Source organism: Thunnus albacares, chromosome 19, assembly GCF_914725855.1.
Source record: "Thunnus albacares chromosome 19, fThuAlb1.1, whole genome shotgun sequence".
In the NCBI taxonomy this organism is placed as follows: Eukaryota; Metazoa; Chordata; class Actinopteri; order Scombriformes; family Scombridae; genus Thunnus; species Thunnus albacares.
The window spans coordinates 2790337-2815129 of NC_058124.1; the positions used below are offsets into that span (position 1 = coordinate 2790337).

At 38.7% G+C, this 24793-nt stretch overlaps 2 protein-coding genes across 2 annotated transcripts; one reads left to right on the forward strand and one right to left on the reverse strand.

Moving 5' to 3' along the window:
- The first annotated feature begins 5627 nt into the window (after positions 1 to 5627).
- tac1 (tachykinin precursor 1) lies at positions 5628 to 10744 on the forward strand. Its single transcript, XM_044335856.1, has 5 exons — positions 5628 to 6057; positions 7440 to 7542; positions 7639 to 7662; positions 9988 to 10044; positions 10150 to 10744. The coding sequence occupies exons 1-5, from the start codon at positions 5944 to 5946 to the stop codon at positions 10194 to 10196; spliced, it is 345 nt and encodes a 114-aa protein (XP_044191791.1). The 5' UTR covers positions 5628 to 5943; the 3' UTR covers positions 10197 to 10744.
- Positions 10745 to 10865: 121 nt separating this feature from the next.
- asns (asparagine synthetase) lies at positions 10866 to 23614 on the reverse strand. The gene is made up of 12 exons (XM_044334949.1): positions 23508 to 23614; positions 21889 to 22144; positions 20000 to 20237; positions 19688 to 19873; positions 19504 to 19605; positions 17515 to 17642; positions 17245 to 17371; positions 15193 to 15299; positions 14750 to 14850; positions 13878 to 13959; positions 13604 to 13759; positions 10866 to 13368 (listed from the first exon to the last, which is right to left on the reverse strand). The coding sequence occupies exons 2-12, from the start codon at positions 22135 to 22137 to the stop codon at positions 13159 to 13161; spliced, it is 1686 nt and encodes a 561-aa protein (XP_044190884.1). The 5' UTR covers positions 22138 to 22144; positions 23508 to 23614; the 3' UTR covers positions 10866 to 13158.
- Positions 23615 to 24793: the final 1179 nt, after the last annotated feature.

Genomic DNA, 24793 nt, shown 5'->3' on the forward strand with positions numbered 1-24793 from the left:
TGCTAGTGAAACATAATTTGTAGTGTTTTATGCCATTTGGAGACTTGCCATTTGGAGATTTGTTCACTTTCTGTTTCCAACAGTGAGTCAACACTGTTGGAAACAGAACCACGATCACAATGACATTTCCTAACCTTAATCGCATGGTTATTGTAACCATGACAATGAAGGTCCTCTAACCTTAACAAAGCAGAAATTTAACCTAAGCCACAATATTTCACTAACCTTAAAAAAGTTCCCCTAAACCTAACCAAACCTTAATCATTGCGTTGTCACATCATAAAGAGAATTTATTTTTCGAAAGATTGATTTGTAACAGTTTTGGAAGGCTGAGACAAATGATGTCATCCTGCTGCTGATATCAGTGTCTGATCAGAAAATGCTTATATGAGTTGTTCTGGAGGGTGTTGTTTGTCGTAAAATTTGAAGGACTTTTTTGCTATTTGACATTCTCACAAAGATAGGTAGATAGATAGATAGATAGATAGATAAGTATATAATCATGCAGATACATGTAATGTTTTGCTATATGTTTGAGCAAGGCAGCCACAGACATCTATCAATTTATTATATTCTCTGTTAGAAGTACCTAATTAGAGGTAAATAAAAGATAAATAAATAATGAAATACATCACATCACAGGACATGGGGGTCACCAGAAACATCCTGAATCATTCTCTGCGGACCATGAATATCTTAAGTGAATCTCATTTCAAAATGGCCAGCAGTTGATATCTGGACAGAGGTGTTGGACAGACATTTTAGGCCCCACCAGTAGCAGGGCACAAATTTGATCAGTACACTTCAGTGAACCAAACACATTCTCACTTTGTGCTCCTATAACGGGTCATATCTGGCATTTATCTGATTTTTGTGTTCCTTGGGATGTAATTCAATCAATCATCTAGGGAATTAAATGTGGTGAAATTTAATTAGTCTTTTACTGGGAGGCTTATTAATGGCCCCTGGTGACCCCTGGATGCCAGTGTGTGAACCACAGGAGTAAAGCACTTCACTATTGCTCTAATCAAAATACTGAGTGGCAACCAGTAGGAGACTGATTATACAGTGCAAACACCAAAATGCAAACATGTAAAATAAAGGAGATGAATTTGGAACAGAGTGCATATGCTCGGTAAACCTATAAAGATATGTGACAATGATGTTTTGGACTTTATGGAGCCAACTGGGGCTTTAAGGTAATTTTAGTGAGCAATAAATCCAACTCAATCCAATAGCACTTCCTTGGAAGGACTAACCACGGCTCTGCACATAGCCTACACAGTATATTGGCAGCATTGTTGACCTGCTTGTTGAACTACTGTGTTGTATGGGTTTTTTTTCCTTAAATTTAAATGGATCAAAACCAGCAGAAAAACAGTCAGCACACTGACCTGTATGAATACACAATATTTTGAAGTGAGGCTACTTTACTCAAACACAAATTTATTTCAGTCCCTTTAATTTGAGTCAGTCAAGTCCTCTTGACTGCAAAAATGGTAGAAATAATAGTCTAGTTTCTTGGATGGGGAGTATTTTTAGGGCTCTTTTGACCACTTCAGAGAGAGTTGATGGGAACAAACACGTGGACAATCTTAATATGTTGCCTATGGGGCTACAATGCTACTTCAAACTAGCAACAATTGAGAGAGGATAAGAAGAGTTACAACATTTATGAGGACTATCCCAAACATTTGACATGCATTAGTGCTGTCCCACCTGATACAGCTGGTATCAATCCATTGAAAGGCAAAAGAAGTGTGCTTGCAAATGCTTGTCAAGAAAGCAAGGTTCAAGTCTCTTATTAACATTTTTTGCTAAATAATCCTAGTTAGTTGTATCTGCACATTTAACAAGGCCATGACACTGAATTAACACAAAAAATACAATCTGCCTGGAGTAGGCAAATGGTATTATCACCCCTTTCAGACAGCAGATGCGTGCATGATACAGGTCTAATTAGACATGTTCACCTTGTGTCACTCATTCATTTTGGACACTGTTGGACACTAATCAGTTCCGTGTTGTTGCCATTCACTTAATACCCAGGTATAGCAGGAGTCTGCTGCAACATTTCCACATAAGTCACTGACTAGCTATTTTTTAAGATTTATGTTGTTTGTGCGACTACCTTATAAAACATTACTGTAACAATTAATGCTACATCAGCTTCAATCAAAGATACGATTGAGAAGAGCAGCATTTTTGTTGTTGTACTCATGCACCTCACAACAAAACCACATTCCCGATTGGCGACCCCCATCAAGGATTCCATTCATGCAAAAACTGTCCAACTCTGGTTGAGAGTAAGGTCGGCTGATGCGGGTTGACCCACACAGACCCCCAACACGTGTTTAACCCATGTCAATGTGTCGAACTGAATGTTGCACGAGACTACATCTAATATTTGTGCATTTAGATACATGGATGCTCTTTTTACATGATAACTATATGATTCTTGACATTGTGGCATGTGAATGAACTTGTCATCATCCAGTCTGGCCATCTCTTACACAAAGTGCAAAGTACACAGCATCCATTATGGATATATACAATTTAGCATTTGTTAGCAACCAAATATCTGCTAACAATATTATTTTAGAAATAAGGCTGTTCTGTCAAAAAATAAACATTATAGAGAGCTGAAGTGAGGCTAGAACTTCAGGTTTCTGATCCATAAAACCTCATTCAAAATCTCTGACTCTCTCTGAATCTCTGAATTCACTTTGTAATAATCAAGTTACTGAAGTCCAGCCTTAGCCAAGTCCAGCAAAGTCTTGGACATGATCTTACTCAGTATGTTAAATTACCATCTTTATCCTTATAAAGATGGTAATTCTTTTCAAAACACTCACATCATTTATTGTGTAACATGTTTGGAGCAATTGGTGTTACTCACCTATTGAAAACAGTTGGAGGACAGCTGCATTTACAGGTTGTGTTGAACAACACAAGTTAGTGGAACAGCAGCTAGCCTGGATGTGACATCAGGATTTTGGTTTTCTATGCAAAAACATATAAATCAGTGAACATTTTGAGGTCTCTCTTGCTCTCAAACTCTATAGAGGGTAATATATTTATAGAACAAGTCATGAAAAGGAGCTCACTGCCATCAGGTTGTCATTCTGGAAAATTAACTGCACAAGTTCCTGTTGTGAAATATCTTCTAAACATGTTACACCCACAGAGAACATGGGGTAACCCCATTTAATTTATCACCACATCTTTAATTTGAAAAGAAAGAAAACTTGTGTACTTTGAGAGATTGCTTATATCACGTCTCATAGCATTGGTGAGGATGCCACATTTGTCATTTTAACATCAATAAATTATTACCACATTAATTGCGAGACAGTGTAATTATGGTAAAATTAATTAGCTCCCTATCCCATTTAACAATGTCTTGTATTACGTTACATACATGGCAAGTATTGCAGTTGACAGAAATGGGTTTATCTTCTGTAAATGTTCATGGAAGATCAAAAAATTCTTATGCTAATTTCCTCCTCACGATACAGTAGTTAATATTTTAACAACTCTGCTTTTATTTAGCATCTACAAGGCTATTATAATTCAAAAATAAATTGAATCTTTGGTACGATCCCTGTTAACACCAGGGATTTTCTAATTCAAGTCGCTCATGCATTAACTATTGGCACTGTCATATCTTCCAACAAATGATCTGCTTCAGATTCATTCCATGCACAAAATCAACTTATGCTCTGATATATTCATGAATTATATCAGCATCCCATTTGCCACTGGATGCCTTATCAAAGTTAGAGGAGTGTCCACAGTGACCTACACAATCCATCTGATCGTATTACCTACGCAGCAGTAACAGCTGCAAATGCCTCTCAGTCTCTCTGGGCTGATGTTCTATTTGTCCACATCTCTCCACATAATCTGCATATCTGTTTATCTCTGCACCCCAACTTCAACGACACCCTGCTCCTTTTACCTCCTACGTCTTCCTTCTCAATCCTCCTCCTCCTGTGGTAACTCCCTCCCATGGTTCCAACAACTCCATGACCTCTCACTCTCTCTCTATCTCTCTCTCCTCACCTCCCCCTTCCTTCTGTTAATTGGATGAGCTGTCACAGTTGTGAGGATGATTAAATTCCAGTCCGGAGTGGCTCTGTGACCACGGAGCTCCCCCTGGTACCCTGGTAGAGGTAAGTAATGAAATTTAGTATAAACCTATCCACAGTCCCTTCACCTGCACAGAAAGTTCAACAGGACTTCTTCATTTTATGTGTGTCATATGTATCCCACACCCAGAAATGGTGGGAATATAGTCATGGTTTAAAGTCCCCCTTCCCAGAATAGAGCATTAATAAAATACACAGAATATCAAGGTCAAATATGTCAAACAAAGCCAGTCAATGCAAAGCATCCTTCAAAGATTCTAGTGTTGATGTAAATTGGTATTGCATCTTGGGTCAGTTGAACAGAAGGGTGAACAACACACGCCACAGAAGACATATTGAAGTTCCTCTTCACCTCAGGCAAAACATTTGCATTTGCCGATAGCACATGGGTAAATAAAATGAACTTATTGTTGATGGAATAAAGGCACTTGAGCAAATCAAGCACTCGAGTTGTGTGGACACTGAACTTGGTGTGGCAGTGTAGTCCTCTATTCATCCTGAACATCCTACACTTAAAAAAAACAGCTTTTCTAATGGAAATCAGTGGCACGCTTAGGTCACACACCCTTCTCCTTTTCATCCAGGCTTTGATATGAGAGGTTTGTAAACCTACATGTTCTTTGTGCTGTAGGAACCAGGATACATGTACAGGATAAATTATATGTGGCATGGGCTGTATAACATGTCTCTGGAGTCCGTAAAAATACAATATAATAATGAAATAAAACATATGTATTTGAAGACCTTTATGTAGTTATGCGTAAAAGCTGCGTAAAGTCAAACGCGTCATCATAGACTTACGTGACTGTTACGTCATTATGTCGGTGTAGATACAAGCTTTCCGCTTCATACAGGTTATTTCTGCTTTTGAGATGTCAACAGAACTAGAAAATACCGTTTCCTCACAGCCTTCAGATGATAAATAACAGCAGCTTGTAAAAACAAATGTGTGATTATCATTTGAAATCCTTCTAGATGTACAACTCAGATTTTTTTATATTTGCCATTATGACTCATTTTACTGTAAAAATGAATAAATAAATACATTTAAAAAAAATCTTTAATTGCTATACCGAGAATGGAAACGTGAATCCAACATTAGTTTCCTTCCACTGTATTTTAAGATCTCTTCCAAGTAAAATAATATCTTATTTATGGTCCATTTTTGAGGATAGTCTTCCCAGAAATGTTGTGATGTTATAAATAATTAGACTTCTGTGCAGAATGAGTGCTGTATTATAGTACACAATACATGTCTGAATAAGGATGATAAATTAGACTACATTCAGGCTTAGTTTAATATGGAGAAAGTCCAGTGACGCACATAGTTTACAGCTCGTGATAAGAGAAGTGGTTTGACTGGCAACTGTAACTTAATTGAAGTATCATTACACATCTTAACTCGTGACTGGGCGCGAGTAATCACACTACTGTAATAGCGTTACTAAGCAACGCTGCTTAGACCGCTATATAGGAGCGCATGCGAGGCTTCTCTGGACAGGAGGACGCACGAGACCGAAGAAGTAACTGCGGAGGCTGAGCGCGCGGAGAGCTTTGGACACAGTGGCGGGAGCCTGGCACAGCGTTTTGACGCACGCACGCACTATGGACTACTGTTGAGCTGAAACGGAAGAAGCAGTGCGCGCACGATACAGCTACTGCTCGTGCCTCAAACCTTACTCATTTTATATTTGTTTGTTTGTTTTGTAGTTATTTAACGACAGCTATTTTTTTTTTCGTATAGCGACTTATTTATCTGAATAAAACTGCGTCGAAAAACAAGTTTGGCATCATGAAGTTGCTGCTTTTACCAGTTTTAATGGCTCTTTTCGCCGTCGCCCAAGTTTTTTGCGAGAACGACCCAAAAGAAGAGGTTGACTACTGGACGAGCAGTAATCAAATTCAGGTAGTTTACTAGACAACTTTGTTACTCATAAATGCCAGTTTTTGCTTATTATTGTGTTCTAGTCAGAAGCAGAAACAGTAGTAATTATTATTAGTTTCTTCTCTTTTGAATTAAAGTTGCATAAATCTGCACCTACTAGCATAAGCTTCTTTAACCAAAATATGTAAGAGCACAAAGGTAAGTTAGTGTGATGAAACTGAGAGCATCTTTTTTAAACTAGGATGTCTTTTTACTGAAATAAAGTTAATCTCAACATCGAATTACCCAGCAGGATATGTGCTATAAAAACCTTATTAGTAAAACCTGTCTTAACATAATAACTGTTAACTGTTGTGTATTTCTGTAGACAAAGTAGAGCAATAATGATGAGATAATATGAGAACAAGTGTGTCAGCTTGTAGGGAATATATCCAGATGTTTTATGTTTGGAAAAAAATATGATCTGATGTTTTTGTCATTTTTACTTATTTTTTGCTCTTACCATTAGCCATATTTTTTTAATAGAACATAACTGATTAGTGTTAACTAATTAGAGTTAAGTGCGGCCAGACAATGAAACAAATTGACACCAGTTCTCTGACTGGAAAAAAAAAGCCCAACCTGCAAGTTTCAGTTTCAGCCTTCAAGACATCAAGGCTGTATTTCTTAAAACTAGAAACAAATCTGCCTGCGTGAGTTTCATCCATTTTCCAAAATTAGTGTCAATATGTTAAGATACACAGAATACAGCAAATCAGAGCAATAGTGGACTATCACTGAGGAATAAGGGGAATAAGTGGATTTATAACAGAAACAGGTGAAACAAAAAAGAACACCCAGCATGAAGGAGGAGATGTTTGCAGCGGTCAGAGCAGACTAGCCAATAGGAAATTAAATAAAGGCTGAAGTGCGCAGTGTATGAGGAGCTGAAGCCCAGACTATCTCTATTGACATGAAAAGCACGTCCTGTGTTTGACATTGCGAGTTGGAAACGTTCCAAACTGCTCCACCAATACCATAAACTGTAGGCTGGGGCCATTCTGCAGATGAATGAGCCTACAATAAATCATTAGAACTCAGCGCTGGAGACATTAGGCCCCCAGGTCCACATCTCAGACTGTCAGACTAATGCATACTGTAGAAATATGTCCTGAGATGGAAATAGAAACACTTAGTAGAAGTTCAAAATTCAAGGCATATGTGGGTTATTGTGTGTGTATGTTTGTGTGTGTGTGTGGGGGGGGGGTTCCTCCAGCAGTTATTGCTCCATTTTGTCCCCATAATATTGTCTCTTTATAAACTTATTTTAACATTTTGGTGACAAATGACATCCTACAGCCCAGGTTAGCAGGATTCTAGTTGGTGTCTCTGTGAAGATTCATTGAGTTTCTTGCACCCCTCAGGACGGCTGGCTTTCCAACGACCCATTCAGAGAAATCCTCCTGAGGATGACAAGAAAGCCGCGGCCACACCAGTTCATCGGTCTGATGGGGAAGCGCTCTATGGGTAACGCCTCATTTCTGATGCCAGAGGGTTTTTACTTCCACTGACTGGTTGACTCTTAATTTTGTCTTCTCTTTTTTTTTACTTTTCCTCCCACAGCAAATGCACAGATCACCCGCAAAAGTAAGTATAGTCACTGGTTTGTTATTTAACTCTCCTGATTGTGCCTTAAAAGTCAGTAAGAAGGAAACACTCCTTCTCCCACAATCAGACTAACATCATTTAAATTTGCTGGAAAACAGTAGTGGATTTCTGACTGATGATTGAATGTGATCATTTATTCGATGAGTGTCCAGCCTACAGGAAACATTTGTCCTCATTACCGCATACCTCATTTCTGGTCATTTTGGCTTGATCTTTCATTGTGCAGTGAAAATCATACCTCCGTATTTGATAAGTTGTCCTGTGCAGAGCCATAACCAGGATTATAGAAATACTGACGTCATGAGTCCCCACCAACACCCATTTTTATTACTGAATCTGAAACTGTGAAACCTTTCACTCAACACACGTTATTATTATTATTATTATTATTATTATTATTATTACATAAAGATCCAGAATCTAGTAGTCAAATGTAGAAATAATGGAATCTGCCTTAAAAACATACCCACCATGTGTAAATTTAGAATGTAAATGTCGCTAATTTTCTAGAAAAACTACAAAGGGCATGACGTCAATGTCTTTGATGGTAGCTACGTCTCTGCTCCTGTGTGTTAGACCTTCTAAAAGCTCACTGAATGATCTGAAAATGCCTAAAACAAGCTAGTTTGTCTAATTTTATGAAAAGTTGATATTTTGAAATACATGTTTTTTCTGTTTAGATCAAATTTACACTCCTCTAACATTATATAGTATGAGAGGAACCATGTTTGACCAAATACAGTTTTTTTCATAACCAGCTTTTTATAACATTATTATGTATATATTATATTTGACAATAAAATGATGGAGCATGAGCCAGCAGACATTTTGGCAATCAGTATATGTCTTCCTCCAGTACTACAGACATTGACTCAAGTGGGTTGGGTCAGTCATTCGGTGCCAGCATTGTGTCAGCACAATGGGGAAAAAGCAAGTCCTGTCATATTTCGCCCACAATATTAGTCATTGAATATTTATATTTAACAACAGTGGTTAAAAAAGATTCTGTAATTGAAGGGAACACACAATTTCACAAGGTTTAATTAATTGACAGCAACTGCAGATTACTGTCTGTCACTGTTTTTGCTTTTCTTTTGAACACATTAATTTGTCAGTATGGATGGTGGTCCAGAGCAGAAGTCTGTGTGCGACAAAGAGGAAAGAGATAAAGAGCGTAGAGGAAAAAAGGAATGAGGAGGAGGGGATTTTCCTTTTTTCTTTGTCAGGGGTTTTTGTCTAAATTAGTCACCCACTCAGTGATGCAACACAGCGCAGTATAAGTAAGTATACATCTAATTTATTCCTCTTATGCAGGCATGACTATAAGTCACTCATTATTAGGGTGAGGGAGAGTGCTGGGATCAATGCCCCAAGGACATCTGAGAGTTAAATTGGATTGTTTACGCTTGTGATGGATAGATGGAGCTACGCATTTCATCCTTCACTTCTAACAGGAATGTCTTCTGACCTTACACTCTTACACTGTCTCTTACACAAAACACCAGAGACAAAAATACTATTTCATTCTTCTCCAGCAGGTCAGGATTTAGTACATTTACAGTTTACTCTCATCAATTTAATGCAAATATTGATGTGTGATATGTTAATATGTAATATATATTCCCTAAAGGCTGCGTTTGGTTTTATAACACCCCAATCCAATACAGCGCCCCACCCCCCTCCACCCCCATTGATCATATTACAGTCCATTACTGTGATTGACAGGGGCCCCAGTCAGGCTGTGATGCAACTGTCCATCAGATTTATTTTGATTTTGATTTTCCATCAGGTTGAGTTCACACATGGTGGCTTTTTTTTTTTTTAGGGAGATCCTAATATTTTTAGACTAAATCATGTGATAAAAGCAGATGCAGGGAAAACGTTTTCCAGACTTGATTCAAGTTAGACTCTTTCTTGTAAATTACTAGTTAATATATCCTCTTCATCCTCAAATGAACAACCTGAGAAGGAATCAGGAATCATTCTTTGGTTGAAGTGGTCACAATCTTCAGACAAACCAGAAAGGTTGAGAAGCACTGGACCAAATTTCTTTAAATATAACTGTTTTAGGTTAAAAAAAAATTACATCATTTTTAAAAATGATTAGAAATTTCTGATGTTTTTCAGTGGCTTTTTTCTGAGGTGGGTGTGGTTGCGAGGGGGGAACTTGAACTTTTGACCTCAGTATTTCTAAAATACTGGTTATAACCCTAGTTTCATTTAGCTTAATGAAACTTTGTTGCTGCTGTTTTGTCACACTGGTCTCTGTGAACTATTTTAAATCAAAATATCTTTTCCTTGAAGGGCATAAAGTCAACTCTTTTGTTGGACTGATGGGGAAAAGGAGCCAAGAGGAGCCAGGTAGTTTAATGTGTGAACTGTCCTCATATTATCAGCCACTTTTTAAAGAAATAAACTGTGTGGTAATTATAGAGGTCCCTGTTTAACAACCATCTCCCTCTGCAGATTCCTATGAGTGGAGCACAATACAGACGTACGACAAGCGCCGCTAAACAGTCATCTCTTCACCCGCCTGCTTCTCATCTAGCCATTCCTCATCCTCGGGAGGGGTATCCGACGCTGGATTTATTTTCTCAAAACTGTGTATAGCTGTTAGTCAAATAAAAAGATTCTGTTTCCACATTGTAGTGATGTAGCAGTGCTGTACCTGTGCCAGTTTCATTTGTCCCAGCAGAAGGTAGAAAGGGGCAAGAGGAGGGGGAAATGATGTCATTATCAATGTTAGTGATTTCTGTGACCGTTCTAGACCATCTGCCATGCCACAAAGACTAAATGTTGTTGTGGACCATCAAAGCAAGGCTATACCCCGGGGTATGCTGAAAATTGCACTGCCAAAGTCACTGTATAGTGCCTCATAACTGTTTAATTGCAACTGATTGTTCTCAAAGTACAACACACTGGGACAGGTTCTCATTTCGGCTTTCGAGTGACTTCAGAAAAGCTGTCCTGATCTCCACCCAGACATATGGTGTGATATGACAGATACCTGTGTGTTATAGTGGTTTGACAAATATTAAAATTATTTTCTTTACTGGTTGAACTTCAGCTTGCAAATTGTGAATTCCTTGTGATTTATGTGTGTGTGTCATGAAATTGTACAACTGAGGTAAGGGTGCACTCTAGTGGACCAGACAGGTACTGCATGAAGAACATAGAAGACATTTCAGTGCCAAGAGTGAATTTATTAACACTAATTAGTACGAAACATAAACAATTACAAGTAAGCAAGTCAGACAGATAATTGTTATGATGGGGAGTGGACAAAATAACAGAGCTGAAAATATAATGCAATCAATTCAAGAGCCTTGCAATAAATTACTGAGATATTTTTAAAGCTTACAGTGTTAAATGTATATTGACTGTTAGATAATGTTGCAAAATTGTAGTACATTGTCAGGTATTATTATGTCCACTACCTATAGTTCACTCCTCAGTTCAACACTTGGAAGGGGTGGGCCATATGGATAAAATATTACTGTATATTTAACTTTTTATTGTGATATAGACAATTCTCTAGAAAATGAATTCAATTTACTTGCAAACCAAGTGAAAGAAATACCTAAAATGATTGAAAAACATAGGTAGTTGTTCCCTTTGATGGAACAATCTAACAGCTGATAAGTTTCTCCCAATATACATCATATCCCCCGACCCTAACTCAAATATTATGTTGCACATACATGCAACAAATGCCTATCCTCTCTGACTCAAACACCTATTTCCCTGTGAAAAAACCAGCACAGATGGCATTAATCAGTGTGATAAACCATGCCAGGTTCACACATGACTCACCTCTACCCATGAGAAACTGTTAAGATGTCCTTTACACACATTGCATAATATACTAGTCAATAAGCTGCAGCCTTTTTGGTGTTAGCGACTCTACAGCCAAACCAACAAAGAAACATTTGAGCAAATGTTGAAGTAATTTTACCCGATGGGCATCTAATTCAGATCAGTAGGTTCAGTATGACCTCAAGTGACGGGTAGGATTCTATTAAAATGTACTGTTTCAATATATGTCTATCTATATCATGTCTATGGTAATTTATGAGGACAAAGTATCTGTAAAGAATTTGAATTTGAGGTCTCTTCAAGTAAAGTACCATCTAAAAGAAAGAAAGTAGCCTCAGGTTATTCTATTTTTTCCACATAACTAGAATGTGACTGATGTGCTGATTGAGGCTCATTATTTTTGGATTCAGGATGCTGATAATGTTCATGAAAATAAATTAAAGAGACAATATTTGACACTACAGAAAAGCCTGTGTAACAGCATGTAGACTATGATGGAAGAGTAGGACACTAAAACTCACACTACTGCCAATCAGAATAATATTTTAGTTGGTTAAGCAGCTCAAGGCAGAATGAAGACAGACGATCCTGTAAAGGCTCAGTTTTGGTACTCATAATATATCTCACAGTACCCAAAAACAGTGAGGTGTTCCCTGTGATGGATTACTGTTATCCCAAGCAAGTTTCAAGTCTCTGCAGGTTCATTTTCATGTCATAGCATAATGAAATCAACTGAAACAAATGGCTGCCTGGAAGGCAGAAAATCAATCTAATAAATAATAGCGTGCTTTGGAAAATGGTTAACAATTTAAAAAAAAAAAAAAAGGTAGGAAATGAGCTGATCATATAAAACCTCTGGGATGGTCCTTTAAAGGTCCAGAGTGTAGAATTTAGTGCTATCTAGCGGAACAGACTTGGCAGAAATGAAATATAATATTCATAAGTATGTTATGACAATAAGAACCATTGTATTTTTGTTCCTTTAGAATGAACCCTTTATATCTACATGGGGATGTAGATAAACATATGTACATGTTGCACCGCCATGTTTCTACAGTAGCCAACAACGGACAAACCAAACACTGGCTCTAGAGGGCCTTTTGCATTTTTTGTGAGTTTCGTGGTCACCATAACTTCTCCTACATGCTTGGAAGGGGGAGTTGAGGTGAGGAGTATTCAGTTGGTTGCATTCTGCAACCTCAGGTCTAGATGCAACTAAATCCTACACACTGGTCCTATAAATAAAATGAAAATATCAAGCTAACCCTGATGTTTGTTGATCAGATTTAGCTGTACTTCAGGAAGTATTCATTGTTTTTTGTCAGACTTTGATGGAGTTTGTCAGATTTAGCTGTAAAACAATAACTGCTTTGCTGCACCTTCGAAGCTTTCATAGTGCAGTCAGCTGCACAAAGCAAACTGAGTAACTAGAACTCCTCTAACAGTACAGCTAAATCTGTTAAACTCTACAGTTGGTCTGATGAACTACATCACAGTCTGACAAATTTCATGAAGGGTAAAACCAGGAGCAGCTCAAAATAGTGCCGAATAAATCAAATTCTAAAAAAGGGCTAAGAGTGACACATGTAGTGGAGAAGGTCCTAAGAAGGCCAACACACTGATGACTGACAGACACAGGCCCACAGCTGTTCCAGTGAATCACTGGTCTTTATCGGGTTTATAGATAGACAGGGTGCGGGCTGATGGGTCAGTGGCGTTGGTCCAGCGTGGCATCCAGTAGTGGGGGATCCACTCAGCCCGGCCAGGGTAATTCTTCTCAAACACCTGTCTGAAGTAGTAGGCCTCTTTGGTGCGAGGAGGGTTGTGAGGGAAGGTCTTGTGCGCCTTCTCCATCTGGGCATCATTCACCTGAGAGGAGACAGAGCAGGTCAGACACTGTGGGACTACAGGTGAGTGTTTGTTTGTCCAAAAAAAAAAAAAAAATAGCATAGCAATATGGATGTGATGGTGTAATAAGGATGAGGCAAACTACTAATTATCCATGTGAATCCTGTTCAGAAAAATACTTCAGGATGGATTACTGCTCATGAGTGAAGTGAAGTTTGATGTGTGTTATTGCTCTTGGTGCCACAGTAACACCTACCATAGACTCCAGGTGCTCCTGCAGGCAGGTATACCAGGACTTCTTCACTGACATCACACCGTCACTGAAGGCTTCCTTGCGTCTCCACAGGATCTCGTCAGGGATCAAGTTCAGACCTTTGAAGGAGTCTCTCAGAAGGTGCTTTTCCACTCCGTTCTGGTTACATAAAAAACAAAGAGTTATTACAAGGCGATGGTAGAAAACTGCCTTCAAAAAGGTGCCTTCTTCACTGGTTTGAGCACATGGACGACAACAACTGCACAAATGAACCAACCTTAGGAATCCTCATCTCCTCAGGCAGGGAGAGGTAGTACGCTGTGAATCTGTGGTCCAGGAAAGGCACTCTGAGCTCCAGGCTGAATGAGAAAAAGGAATTTCAGATGAGTTGAAACAAAAATAAAAAAATCCAAAAAGTGTGACACAAAACAAAAATATATATTATAAAATATATATCATTCAACTGAGAGCTGCATTGCTATCAATTATCAGTGATCATCATTTAGGTTCTTTGTTCCAAATTCATTTTCATTTTTTTTTTACTTATTAGAACCAGTATCACCTTGTTGGGTTTTAATGGCTTTCACTCCTGTGGTTAGTTATTAAGCAATGAGGTTAAATTATTAATCACATAATTGCTCTAATTATAAAACATTATTCATTTAACTGTTTCCAATCAAATAGCCGTTCAAGTCAGACCACTTCATCTTTTTCTTCTGACACTTGATTTCCTTTTAGTGGTTACATTAATCAAGACTACTAAAATTGAACATTCCAATCTTGTCCAATTAACTAACAGATTACAGTAGAGAGCAGAAAGAGCACCTTCTGGATTTTTAAGAACAGGGATGAAGGCATTACAGCTGATGTCATAGAAACAAGTGAAAATGGAATTCAGGGTTTTAATATTTAAGTGAAGCAGATATTTCCACTGACATGCTGTAGCATTAGTAAAGACTTTTAGAAAACAGAACTGTGCCATTCACAAATAAATAAAGTCTGCACTAACTTCTAGTACAATTTAAAAAATGCAAAAAAAAGGGGACTTTTCTAACAGAGGACTTGTTTTCTCAGACATGTTGCTGTGTGGTTTTGTCAGCCTAAATTGTGATGTGATGCAGTGGTTGTGAATGAGGTGAATGGTGTTACCCGTGTGCAGCGGTGGTGCGATCAGCACGGAGAACATCAAACAGGTAGAGTTCCTTCATCAGACGAACACTGTCCTCTGCTGCTGCTTTGGGATTTGGAGCCTGGATGAGGATAACATTTTTGTTAACAACTCAACTCTATTAACATTCCAGGACACACTTGTACATCGCTGTAGCAAGGTCAGAACTTCAACCACTAGATGGCAGCAAAACCAAGATCAGCTGCTGTCTGCCATGTCTGACACATCCTGCCATTAGAGAGTGCAGTTGATCACATGCATTTTGTCCCCAACTTGTGTTTCTTTCCCCAGTCTATTCTGTGGGTACGTTTTAACTTTCACAGTAGCTCCACTGAATTAGAGGGTGAGAATATGTGCGGTGTGTGTCTGTTTGTCTCCGATTATCTGTTGTTTGATGCAGAGAGACAGTGATTGGAGGACTTGCCTTGTGGAAGTAAATGTATCCCTGAGTCAGTTCATCAGAGCCTTCTCCAGAGAAGATGACCACACTGTCCGTCTTCTCCCTGATGTACTTTGACACCAAGTACATACCTGCAGAGGACGAAGCAGAAAAACATTCAGTTACAAAGAGACCAAATCAAGAGAGCTAGTCCATATGACTGAGTGAAGAATGTGCCAGAAATGACTGTAAAGCATTCTGGATCCTTTGAAAAGATGGCTATAATTGTAAAGGATGATTTAAAGCAGAGAGATACTTTTTTATTTAATATTACACTGCACACTGGTCAACCAATGGATTCACTCCTGCCTACATACACTGCAGTACAGCTGGGCCATATAAACCATATAAAAACACTCGTCCTAATATAAAATCCAACAAGAAGAAAATGGTCGATATAACTGTCAGTAGGAAACATTGCCTGACAACGCACGAGAGCCTATCACATCACAGGAGCAGAGCTATTTGTAACCAATCACAGGGTGGTATTTTAAACAGCCAACATCCCTGGCGTGGTTGGTTGACTTGACTGAACCAACCACATGCTACTCTTTTGATTTAACAAAAGATGAGCGCTCCTTCAGAGGAAACTCCACGTGTCAACAAAGGAAGCGACAGCTCAGCGGCCACAACAACCTTAAACACAGGAAATACTGTAGATTAACAAGGTCAAAAGATGACGGTGGCATGGTGGTACAGGCGACTTCAAATCCCACTTGAAACAGAGCAGAGCATACATGTGAACTCTGCTAAAAATGTGATTTAAAAAACAGGAAATACCACCAACTTATTTCATCACCTGAAACATTGTCACCCAATAGCAGATGCAGAGTGTTAACAGTCACAATCAACAGGAAACAAGCGAGGAGCTGCTCAGAGAAAAACCCCAGCGACACACTGTCCTGTCTGCCTTTTCTAGCTTTACACCTTATGAGACGTAACACATGCTGTTGATTTGTTCTTGCATGATTCAAGAAGCTAATGAAAGTAATGGACCCAAAAGCTGAAAGAAAAGCAAAGAGTGTTCTGACTGAGCACTTTTGGAAACCAAGTTTGTGTAAATGTGCTTTTTGGTGTCTGGTAATGATTGAAGGCTGTTGCACAACAAAGATTTAAGTTCATTTTTGTCTAATTTCTTTTATTAGGGATTAATTTTCTGTTTGCAGATGATACGATTCTTCAGTTTTCACATTCTGAATCCACTTCAAAGAAATCCTGACAGAATCGTAAGTTTAAAGGGAAGGTTTAACTTGATTTATATTGTGATATATATCGATTGTAGAATGATGCTGCAGTGTTTTAAAGATGCACTACTGGACAAACTGGGATCACAGCTCCCGTTTTCAGACCGTCATTATGGCTGCAATGTGTCGGGTCGGGTTTATAACGCAGTAAACGTCCCATATGTTGCCCTCGCTGACCTCTTTGACCATTTCGCTAATCTCACTGGATTTCAATGCGATTCAAATGAGCCAATCAGGAGGAAGAGGAATGTAGTGATACAGCATACTCAGACACATTTGTCGCATCAGTGAGCACATCAATCAGAAAAATGTGAAGCGTTCACACTTTCAGTTCAGATCCACATAATGATCCCGTGCAAATGTTTACCATCATTCTGCTGTTTTGTGAGTGAAAAGCCTGATAGTCTACATCACTAGCTGTGCAGTGTAATATCATCCAGAACAACAGCACTGCAGTATATGCTGTGTTTGTAAGGTTCATAGTGTTGATTTTTTTTTTGTATGACACTGAAATGAGAGCAAATGATAACGTATTATTTATAAGGTTGCAACCGTGGCCATATTTTTTTTATTATTAGCTTTATTTTAATTTCATAGATGTAGTTTTGCTTAGTCAAAAATGTATTTAGTGTGACTGAAACACATTTTACTTTTCAGTTGGTCCAGTTGCAGTTTTGGGGGTCCAAATTAAATCTATGTTGATGATGATGATGATGATGATGATGATGATGTACATCTTCGTAGTAGTTTCTTAACGTCATACATTTCCTACAATGCTTCATTTTGCACTTACCAACAGAGGCACGTATGGTGGTGATGTCATAGGACTCCAGGTGGAAGATGACCTCCTCTACAGCTTGGATGCCTTCTTCTGCGGTGAAGTTCACCTCGTGGTGTTCGCTGCCGATGTGAGCTGCAACCTGACGAACACAAAACAACTTGACTTAAAAGTTGAACTATTTTTTTTTTCCTTCCACAAAAAAACTTCATATCATCGAATGTAGAAGAAGATAAAAAAAACTGTAGAAGAAAAAACTATAGTTTGGCAATGAGAAGAAGTCACCTTGCGAGCAGCTAAGACGTCTGGACTGTCCTCTGACCCGATTGAGAATGTCTGGATGGGATACTGGAGCTTCTCCTCTTTGGCCAGTTTCACCAGTGTAGCAGCAACTAAACTGGAGTCCAGACCACCTGGTTGATGGACAACATGAATGAAGTTCATTGACCCAAACAAATGTTTCCCATCTTCCCAGCTTTCATCAATAACGCTTTCCAAGAAATAACTGTATTCAGGCTTATCTAATGACAACATAACAGGGCAATGTGATCCTCAACAGGAGCCAATCACATGTTTGGACAGAACTGGCCTGTATTTTATTTTACCTCACCAATATTTTTCATAAGTTTGATGTATTTTATTTTAGCAAATTTTACTTTTAGCATTACTTTAGCAATTTATGCAATTCAGATTCATTCACCAGCAACTTGGGGCTAAAATAAAACACAACAATCAGTGGCAAAGTAAGAGTTCAACTTTGGTGAAATTTGAACCATTGTCCAATATCAGAACATCTTGACTCCCTTTGAGGGAACACAGAGGACCTGGGAGTCCAAAAAGGATTTAATGACAGGTTCACAATTTTTCAAGTAAACAGTAGTGGAAGAAGTATTCACATCATTTGCTTAAAGTACCAATACAGCAATGTAAAAATACTCCATTACAAGAAGAAAAAGTCCTGCATGAAAAATCCTACTACAGTAAAAGTACATAAGTATTAGCAGCAAAATGTACGTAAAGTATTACAGTAAAAGTAGTGGTTTATACTCTCTGACTGATATATTATTATATATATGGGCATAGATTTGGGTATGGACAGTAGGGACATGTGCCTACCAATATCATTGTGTTGCTGGATTGTCCCCACCAAAGTTAAAACCAAACCTTCATTATATTTATGACATCATTAGATTATTAATAGTGAAGCATCAGTGTTAGAGCAGCATGTTACTGTTGTAGCCGCTGGAGGTGAAGCTAGTTTCAACTACTTTATATATACATTTTTGAACAGAAGGAGGACTGTGGATTTTGTCCCCCATCACTTCCATTGTAAGGTCATTATGAAGGGATCTTCTAATGGTCAGTATGAACAGGAGGAATGATTACAGCAAGAAAAACATGTTTCAATGTTCATTTGGGCTCCTGACTGATGTTTCAAGACAGACTTGAAAAAATGTGAACCTGTCCTTTAAGGCATGAAGAGCATCAGCTGAAAAATCTGTTTTTGCTGACATCTAGTGGTTGAAGCTCATGTACCAGTGTGTCCTACTGTACAGTATGTCATATCATATAATATTTAAGTATATAAAACCCCTATTAAATGTATAAAGCCCTGTGCTGCTGCATATAAAAAGCTCCACAAGAGGGCCTGGTTTGCAGTCCTTCTTAAGACAAGAATTAATAGTTAAAATACTTCTCTTGAATTAACCGCGTTAACTTCTTGTCCTGTTCCAGTTAGCGACTAAGCTAGCTACATAGTGGACTATTATGACTGGCCAGAATGTTACTTTCCATGTACTTCGCCAGGATGTGTGAATGAATTTCAGTTTTTGGTCTCACAGGCCAATGAGTCACCCAGGCTGCCTTTCTTCCATGAGAAACAGGAAAACTATAGTGAGTAATCTGAAAAGTATATCCACTAGCTCATACCCACTGGTCATTGACTGGTAGTGTTGGCAAGAATCCAGTAGATGTGATGTCGCAAGTGCAGGCAAGCCACTGTGATATAGTAGATGTGTGATGGTAGAGAACAGGTAATGCCAACCTTTTGGTACCGAATGAAGTGGAATGAGAAGAAAATACACTAATATACTCACTTTTTATGTTACCCAAGGTGTTATTGATAGTTTTTAATGAGGGTTTATGTTCATAAAGTATGTTAGTTATTTATTTTACAAAGAAAGATGTAAAAGTTTGTTAAAATGTTTCATGTAACAGACAGCTACAGGCACTGTTTCAGTATCTCATTCTGTAGATGGCAGAATCATAAATTACCTGACAGAAGACAACCAATTCTCCTGTGAGCCATGAGACGTTTCCTCACTGCGTTCTCAAACAGGATTCTGATGTTGCTTTTCACCGTCTCCTCGTCGAAGCCTGTGAACACATCGATTTAAATAACGCCATAGAAAATGCTTAGCAACTAACGAAACAAAAAGAGACAAACGCGGTTTCATACTTGTTGGTAGTCTCTCCACAGTGTCGTAGATGGCATGAGCAGGCTCTTTTGTGCAGCAGTGAAACGGCTCTATCTTAACAGATTGCACTTTGCCGGACTGCTTCAAATCAAAGACCTCATAGTGACCAGGGAGAAAGGCGTCAATCTTGGCGGGGGTGGTCTGTGCATGGTTAATTTCTGTGAGGCCTGTGATCAGAAAAACAAGTTAAGAGCAATGCAAAAAAAAAAAAAAAAAAAAAAAAAAAAAAAAAAAAAAAAAAAAAAAGGTGTAAAACATCTGATTCAAGGAGAGGTAAGAAACGACACCATTACCTTTGGCTTCTGAGCAGACTGCGAGGAATCCATCGTTTGTCAAGAGTTTGAACAAAGGCCGCACACCATATGTATCCCTTCCCAGAAAGACTTTTCTGTTGGCAGTGTCCAGCAGAACAAAAGCAAAGACACCGTCCAGGAGTGAAGCCATCTTCTGGATGCCGAAGCGATCGTACAGATGGAGCAAAATCTCACCGTCCACTTTAGTCTGGTAATCAAAGTCAAACTGCTTCTTCAGCTGGGAGAAAATTGAGAGAAATAGCACAGAGAGTTATTTTAGGTTTTTAGGTCTTCACATAAACATTCATACTTCTCTATCACTAACAAACAGTGGATTAGTCAAAAATGGGCTTTGATTCTCTCAAGTCAGTCTCAGTGTGACCAAAACTGATTTTATAATTATTGTCACTTTCTCCTCATTTTGTGGAGCAAAATCAAATTTTAAATTCCCCCCCTAATCAAAAACTGGACTCCTCCAGTTACAAAATCATGTGAAATCACTTATAGCTGAATGAAGAAAGTTATGCTGGCATGTCTTTAATCTAGTTTAATAAGACACAACAATGACAAGTAGTCAACATAGCTAACAAGTTGCACGCTAGTGATGGAAATCTTGGACAAAAGTTGAAATGAGCAGAAAGCAGGTTATTAACCACATGCAAAATATTTCTCAGTGACTTATTCTCCCCACTGTGGAAATATTCAGCAGAAGCACCAGTCAGTCTTTCACAGGGTGTGAAGGAACATGTAGTCCCTACTGGTTGAATTATTTGCCTGGGTACAGTTACTCTTCAAATCAGTGGCATCAAACTAAGTGGTGATGTTTGTGTGGTGAATGTGGGAACATGTAATAAGTGATAACATCAGGGGGCTAGTGCAGTGGATGTAGTTTTTGTTCATGCTCTAGACAAAACAAGCTTTTTAGGGCGAGGTCCACAGTTTTCATGTAGCTAACATTAACAGTAAGCTCCGTTCTCTGTTTTACCTTTTATTTTGTATTGACTGATTTTTAGTATTTATCCTGAGTAAATTATTGTCCAACTTGAATTATTTGGTACTGTACAGCAGCAGCATTGTGTGTCCAAGACAAATTTCCCTCTAGGATAATAAAGTCTTAGCTCACTTTCTAACATGCGACCATGTGTCAGCAGTTTTCAGTTGTAAATCTGATGGAACAGACTCACTGGCTGCTTCATGACAATTTTTTTCCTGCTTTTCCTTGCAAGTACATAATTGTTTAATGGGCTGTGTGTGCTTCTAAGCAGACAGAGGTGCTGTGTAGATGCTGGTAGGGGACTGCTGCTTTTGGACTGTGAGCAAAGTGTCCAAACTCTGAGACCTGTAGCAGATGTTGTCAATTTGGATTTTATCTTCAAGGCTGTTTGATGGGAATGGGTGGTCACATAACGTGCAGTCTAAATACGGTGTTTCAGTGTCTAAACTGTGTGTGTTAGTTTAGGACGACTGCAACCTTGACAAGATGGTGGGAACAGGTGATGGCTAGGGATGCCACGGTGCGGATATTTTCCCACCAACTAATAAACTCGTGATAACACGCTTGATACTTTACAAATTGGAGTTTTTTTATTTGATGAACATGGACGCTGATACGCAAAAATGAAATAAATGGGTTTGTTTCTGTAGAAAAAAAGCAAAGCTACGGTATGGGCGGTGGGCAAGTAATGTAATCGGTGTATGTCCCAACATCGTGTAACACCGGTAACATCGACTACCACGGCAAGCCTAATGATGACATAACAGGAATAATTGGCAGCAAGGTGGCTCAGTGGTCAGTAGCAGCCCAATAACAGACTGGAGATGTACCTTGGTGGTTCCTCACAGGACCACTAACACCAACGATTTCAGAGCAGCAGCTAGCATCTCCTTACCGTCTGATGGTTGTAAATCTCTCCGTTGTAGCAGAGCCACAAGAAGGGAAACTTCTTGATTCGCAAGGGCTGCATGCCATACAGCTGATCTACAATAGCCAGGCGGTGGAAGCCAAAGCAGCAGTTGGTGTAGCCGTTGACATTCTCAAAGCGGAAGGCATCAGGGCCCCTGTGAGCTATCTTCATGGCACAGGTGCACTGAGCTGACAGGCACTCATCGCTGCCGAACAAAGCCCAGATACCACACATCTCAGAGCTGTGGAGAGAGATGAATAGGTGGTCAGAAAGAGACAGATAGTGTTGGTCAGTATGCAGTTTATAATAATCTGAAATGTAAAATAACTGTGGCATTCAAGCTAAATAAGTTCAGTATCAAGAGATACTTTTTTATCAATTGTGAAAAAAAATAATACAATATTTGAGAGGTGCTTGTGTAAAAGTGAAAAATATCTGATTGTTGTGGATTTCTTAAAACTCCTGTAAACCAAATTAGAATATTAACACACACATGCTCCACAGAGCAACACAGCCACATGATAAGTTAGTGCAACAGAACATAAACCTTTCCCTGCACTACAATGAACCTTACACAGCATTGAAACTCTGCCCATGTCAGGCAGAGGGATGAGCAATGACCATTGCCTGCTGACTTATGGGACATTCTTTTTTAATCATGATGCACACAATTACATTAAAGCTACAGAAAACACTGGGGAAGCTCTTTATACAGCAATATTGTGTATGCTCAAATTGAAATCGGAGAACGTGACTACAAGCTGAAGGAAACTCCCAACTTCCCTGAGAGCAGCAGATTGGTGTATGAGGCATGGGAGGGGCTGCTGGCGCTGCGCGTCAAACTTGATTCTCGCAAAAGCAGTCCGGAACAATTATTGGGTAAATGCCAAACCACGTGCTACTACCGGTATACTAACTGACTCAATGAACAAAGTTTTCTTAACTTTGTATGTCATTGTTTTTGTTCAGAGTAATTCCAGTTGGCAGACATGTAACGAGCTGTTCAGAGAAATATGCGGAGTTTTCATGTAGCTAACATCACAGTGAGCGCCGGTCCCTTATCAAGGGCACCTTCCACCGAAGTCCATTAAAATAATCTACCAATTACACTTTTGCTTTGCTATGGACAAACACTATAACAGCTACCGACATGTGATGGACTTTTCATAAATTAATGAATAATATCATTCAACCCGGCGTAGACCAAGCAGCGCATAACTTCCATTTAATGTCAAGTTGCATCATCCTGTATTCTCACTATTATATTGTAGCACATGTTCCTCGTGGGCCGGATAGAAGCTAACACGTGTAAAACGTTACAGTACTAGATAGGATTTTTCTACAATAAGATGCTGCTTGGTGGGTCATATATACGCCGAATTTTAACAAACATCCTACTCATTTGGAATAGGTCGACAGTCGTTCTCTATGTGTGTGTATACCTCTTATCAATAACGTATAAAATTAAACTTGAAAATGACAGATTTTTGAACCTGAATTCGTTTAAAAACGCCATTCAAGTGAAAGCCACTATTTCTGTCTACGCCATCATTTCAGTGTGAACACAGTTAACAAGACACGCATGTAGTTATGGATGAACTTACCTTGTTCTTCAAGAGATTTCTGTGAAGATCGGTGGAGACTGCAATGTCACTGACTTCTCAGCACTGATGCTAACTGCGATGACGCGCCCTAATTAATATATACCCGGATTTTGTTCTTTTTCTTTCAGAATAAGAGAGGCTTTTGTAGTACTCCTGAGGAAAAACAACACAATAGCTAAAAAACAAAAGGAATAAAATATATAACTGATGATTTAAACCAGTAAAAATATACATAGCAATAAAAATTCTATGTATGATAAAAACAATTTGCATGCAATGGTAAAAAAATAAATAAATGTGAAAATCAGCCACAGCCCTACCACATTATACAGAGTTAGTCATAATATTTATCATTAGTTGTAATATTTCCTTTTACTACCAACGTCACGTTTATTGAGGTCTTTACTTCTGGTCATTCATTGTATATTCCTCTTCCATATAACTTGAGCCAGTGGTTCTCAAAGTGACGTCCAGGGACCCACAGGGGTCTTTGAGTGGGTTCCAGGGGATCCCCAGCAAAAAGGAGAATCATATATTTTCACTATAATTCAATGACACCATGACAGAATGTATGACTATTTAGGTCATGGGTTTCATACACTTTCTGTAAAAAAAAACAAAAAACAATTCAAAGCAACAGTCATATCAGATGAGGAATGCTGGGACAAAATCTTATCAGATGGCGTCCGTGGTCTAATTTGTGTCTTTTAAGGGTCCTTGATGTGAAAACGTTTGAGAACCATGACTTAAAGTGAGCTGGTAAAATGGTTTTATTGTGAAGATTGAATCGTTATTTTATTTTCTTAATTTGACGTACATCCTGGCGCCGACGTGCAACAGCACTTATTGTTGCATCACCCAGTATCATTCATGACAGCTATCAGCCTGGAGATTTTAATTTCAGACAGACAGATATTTCAGTAGATGACTCAAAATAACATAAAGCTGTGATGAACGTAGCAGCCCTGTGGCATCATGATACATTGCATTTTATTTTTGTTTGGCACAAACTCCACATTGAACTATTACGCCATCAACTGATACAAAGACTTTTATTTTAATAAAGGCCTTTACACACTGAACGCGATTTTTTCGTGCGATTAATATATCGTCAATATATTTTTTCGAACTGTGTCATGGGTACTTTCACACAGAACGCGAATATTACGAGGCGAAAAAGCGACGTGATTTTTTTTCGGACCCAGGTCGATTTTTCGGAGTTTTCACACAGCGAATAAAAGCATCAACCAGCTGTTTCTTGCGACGGCCTACGTGGGGTGCTGAGT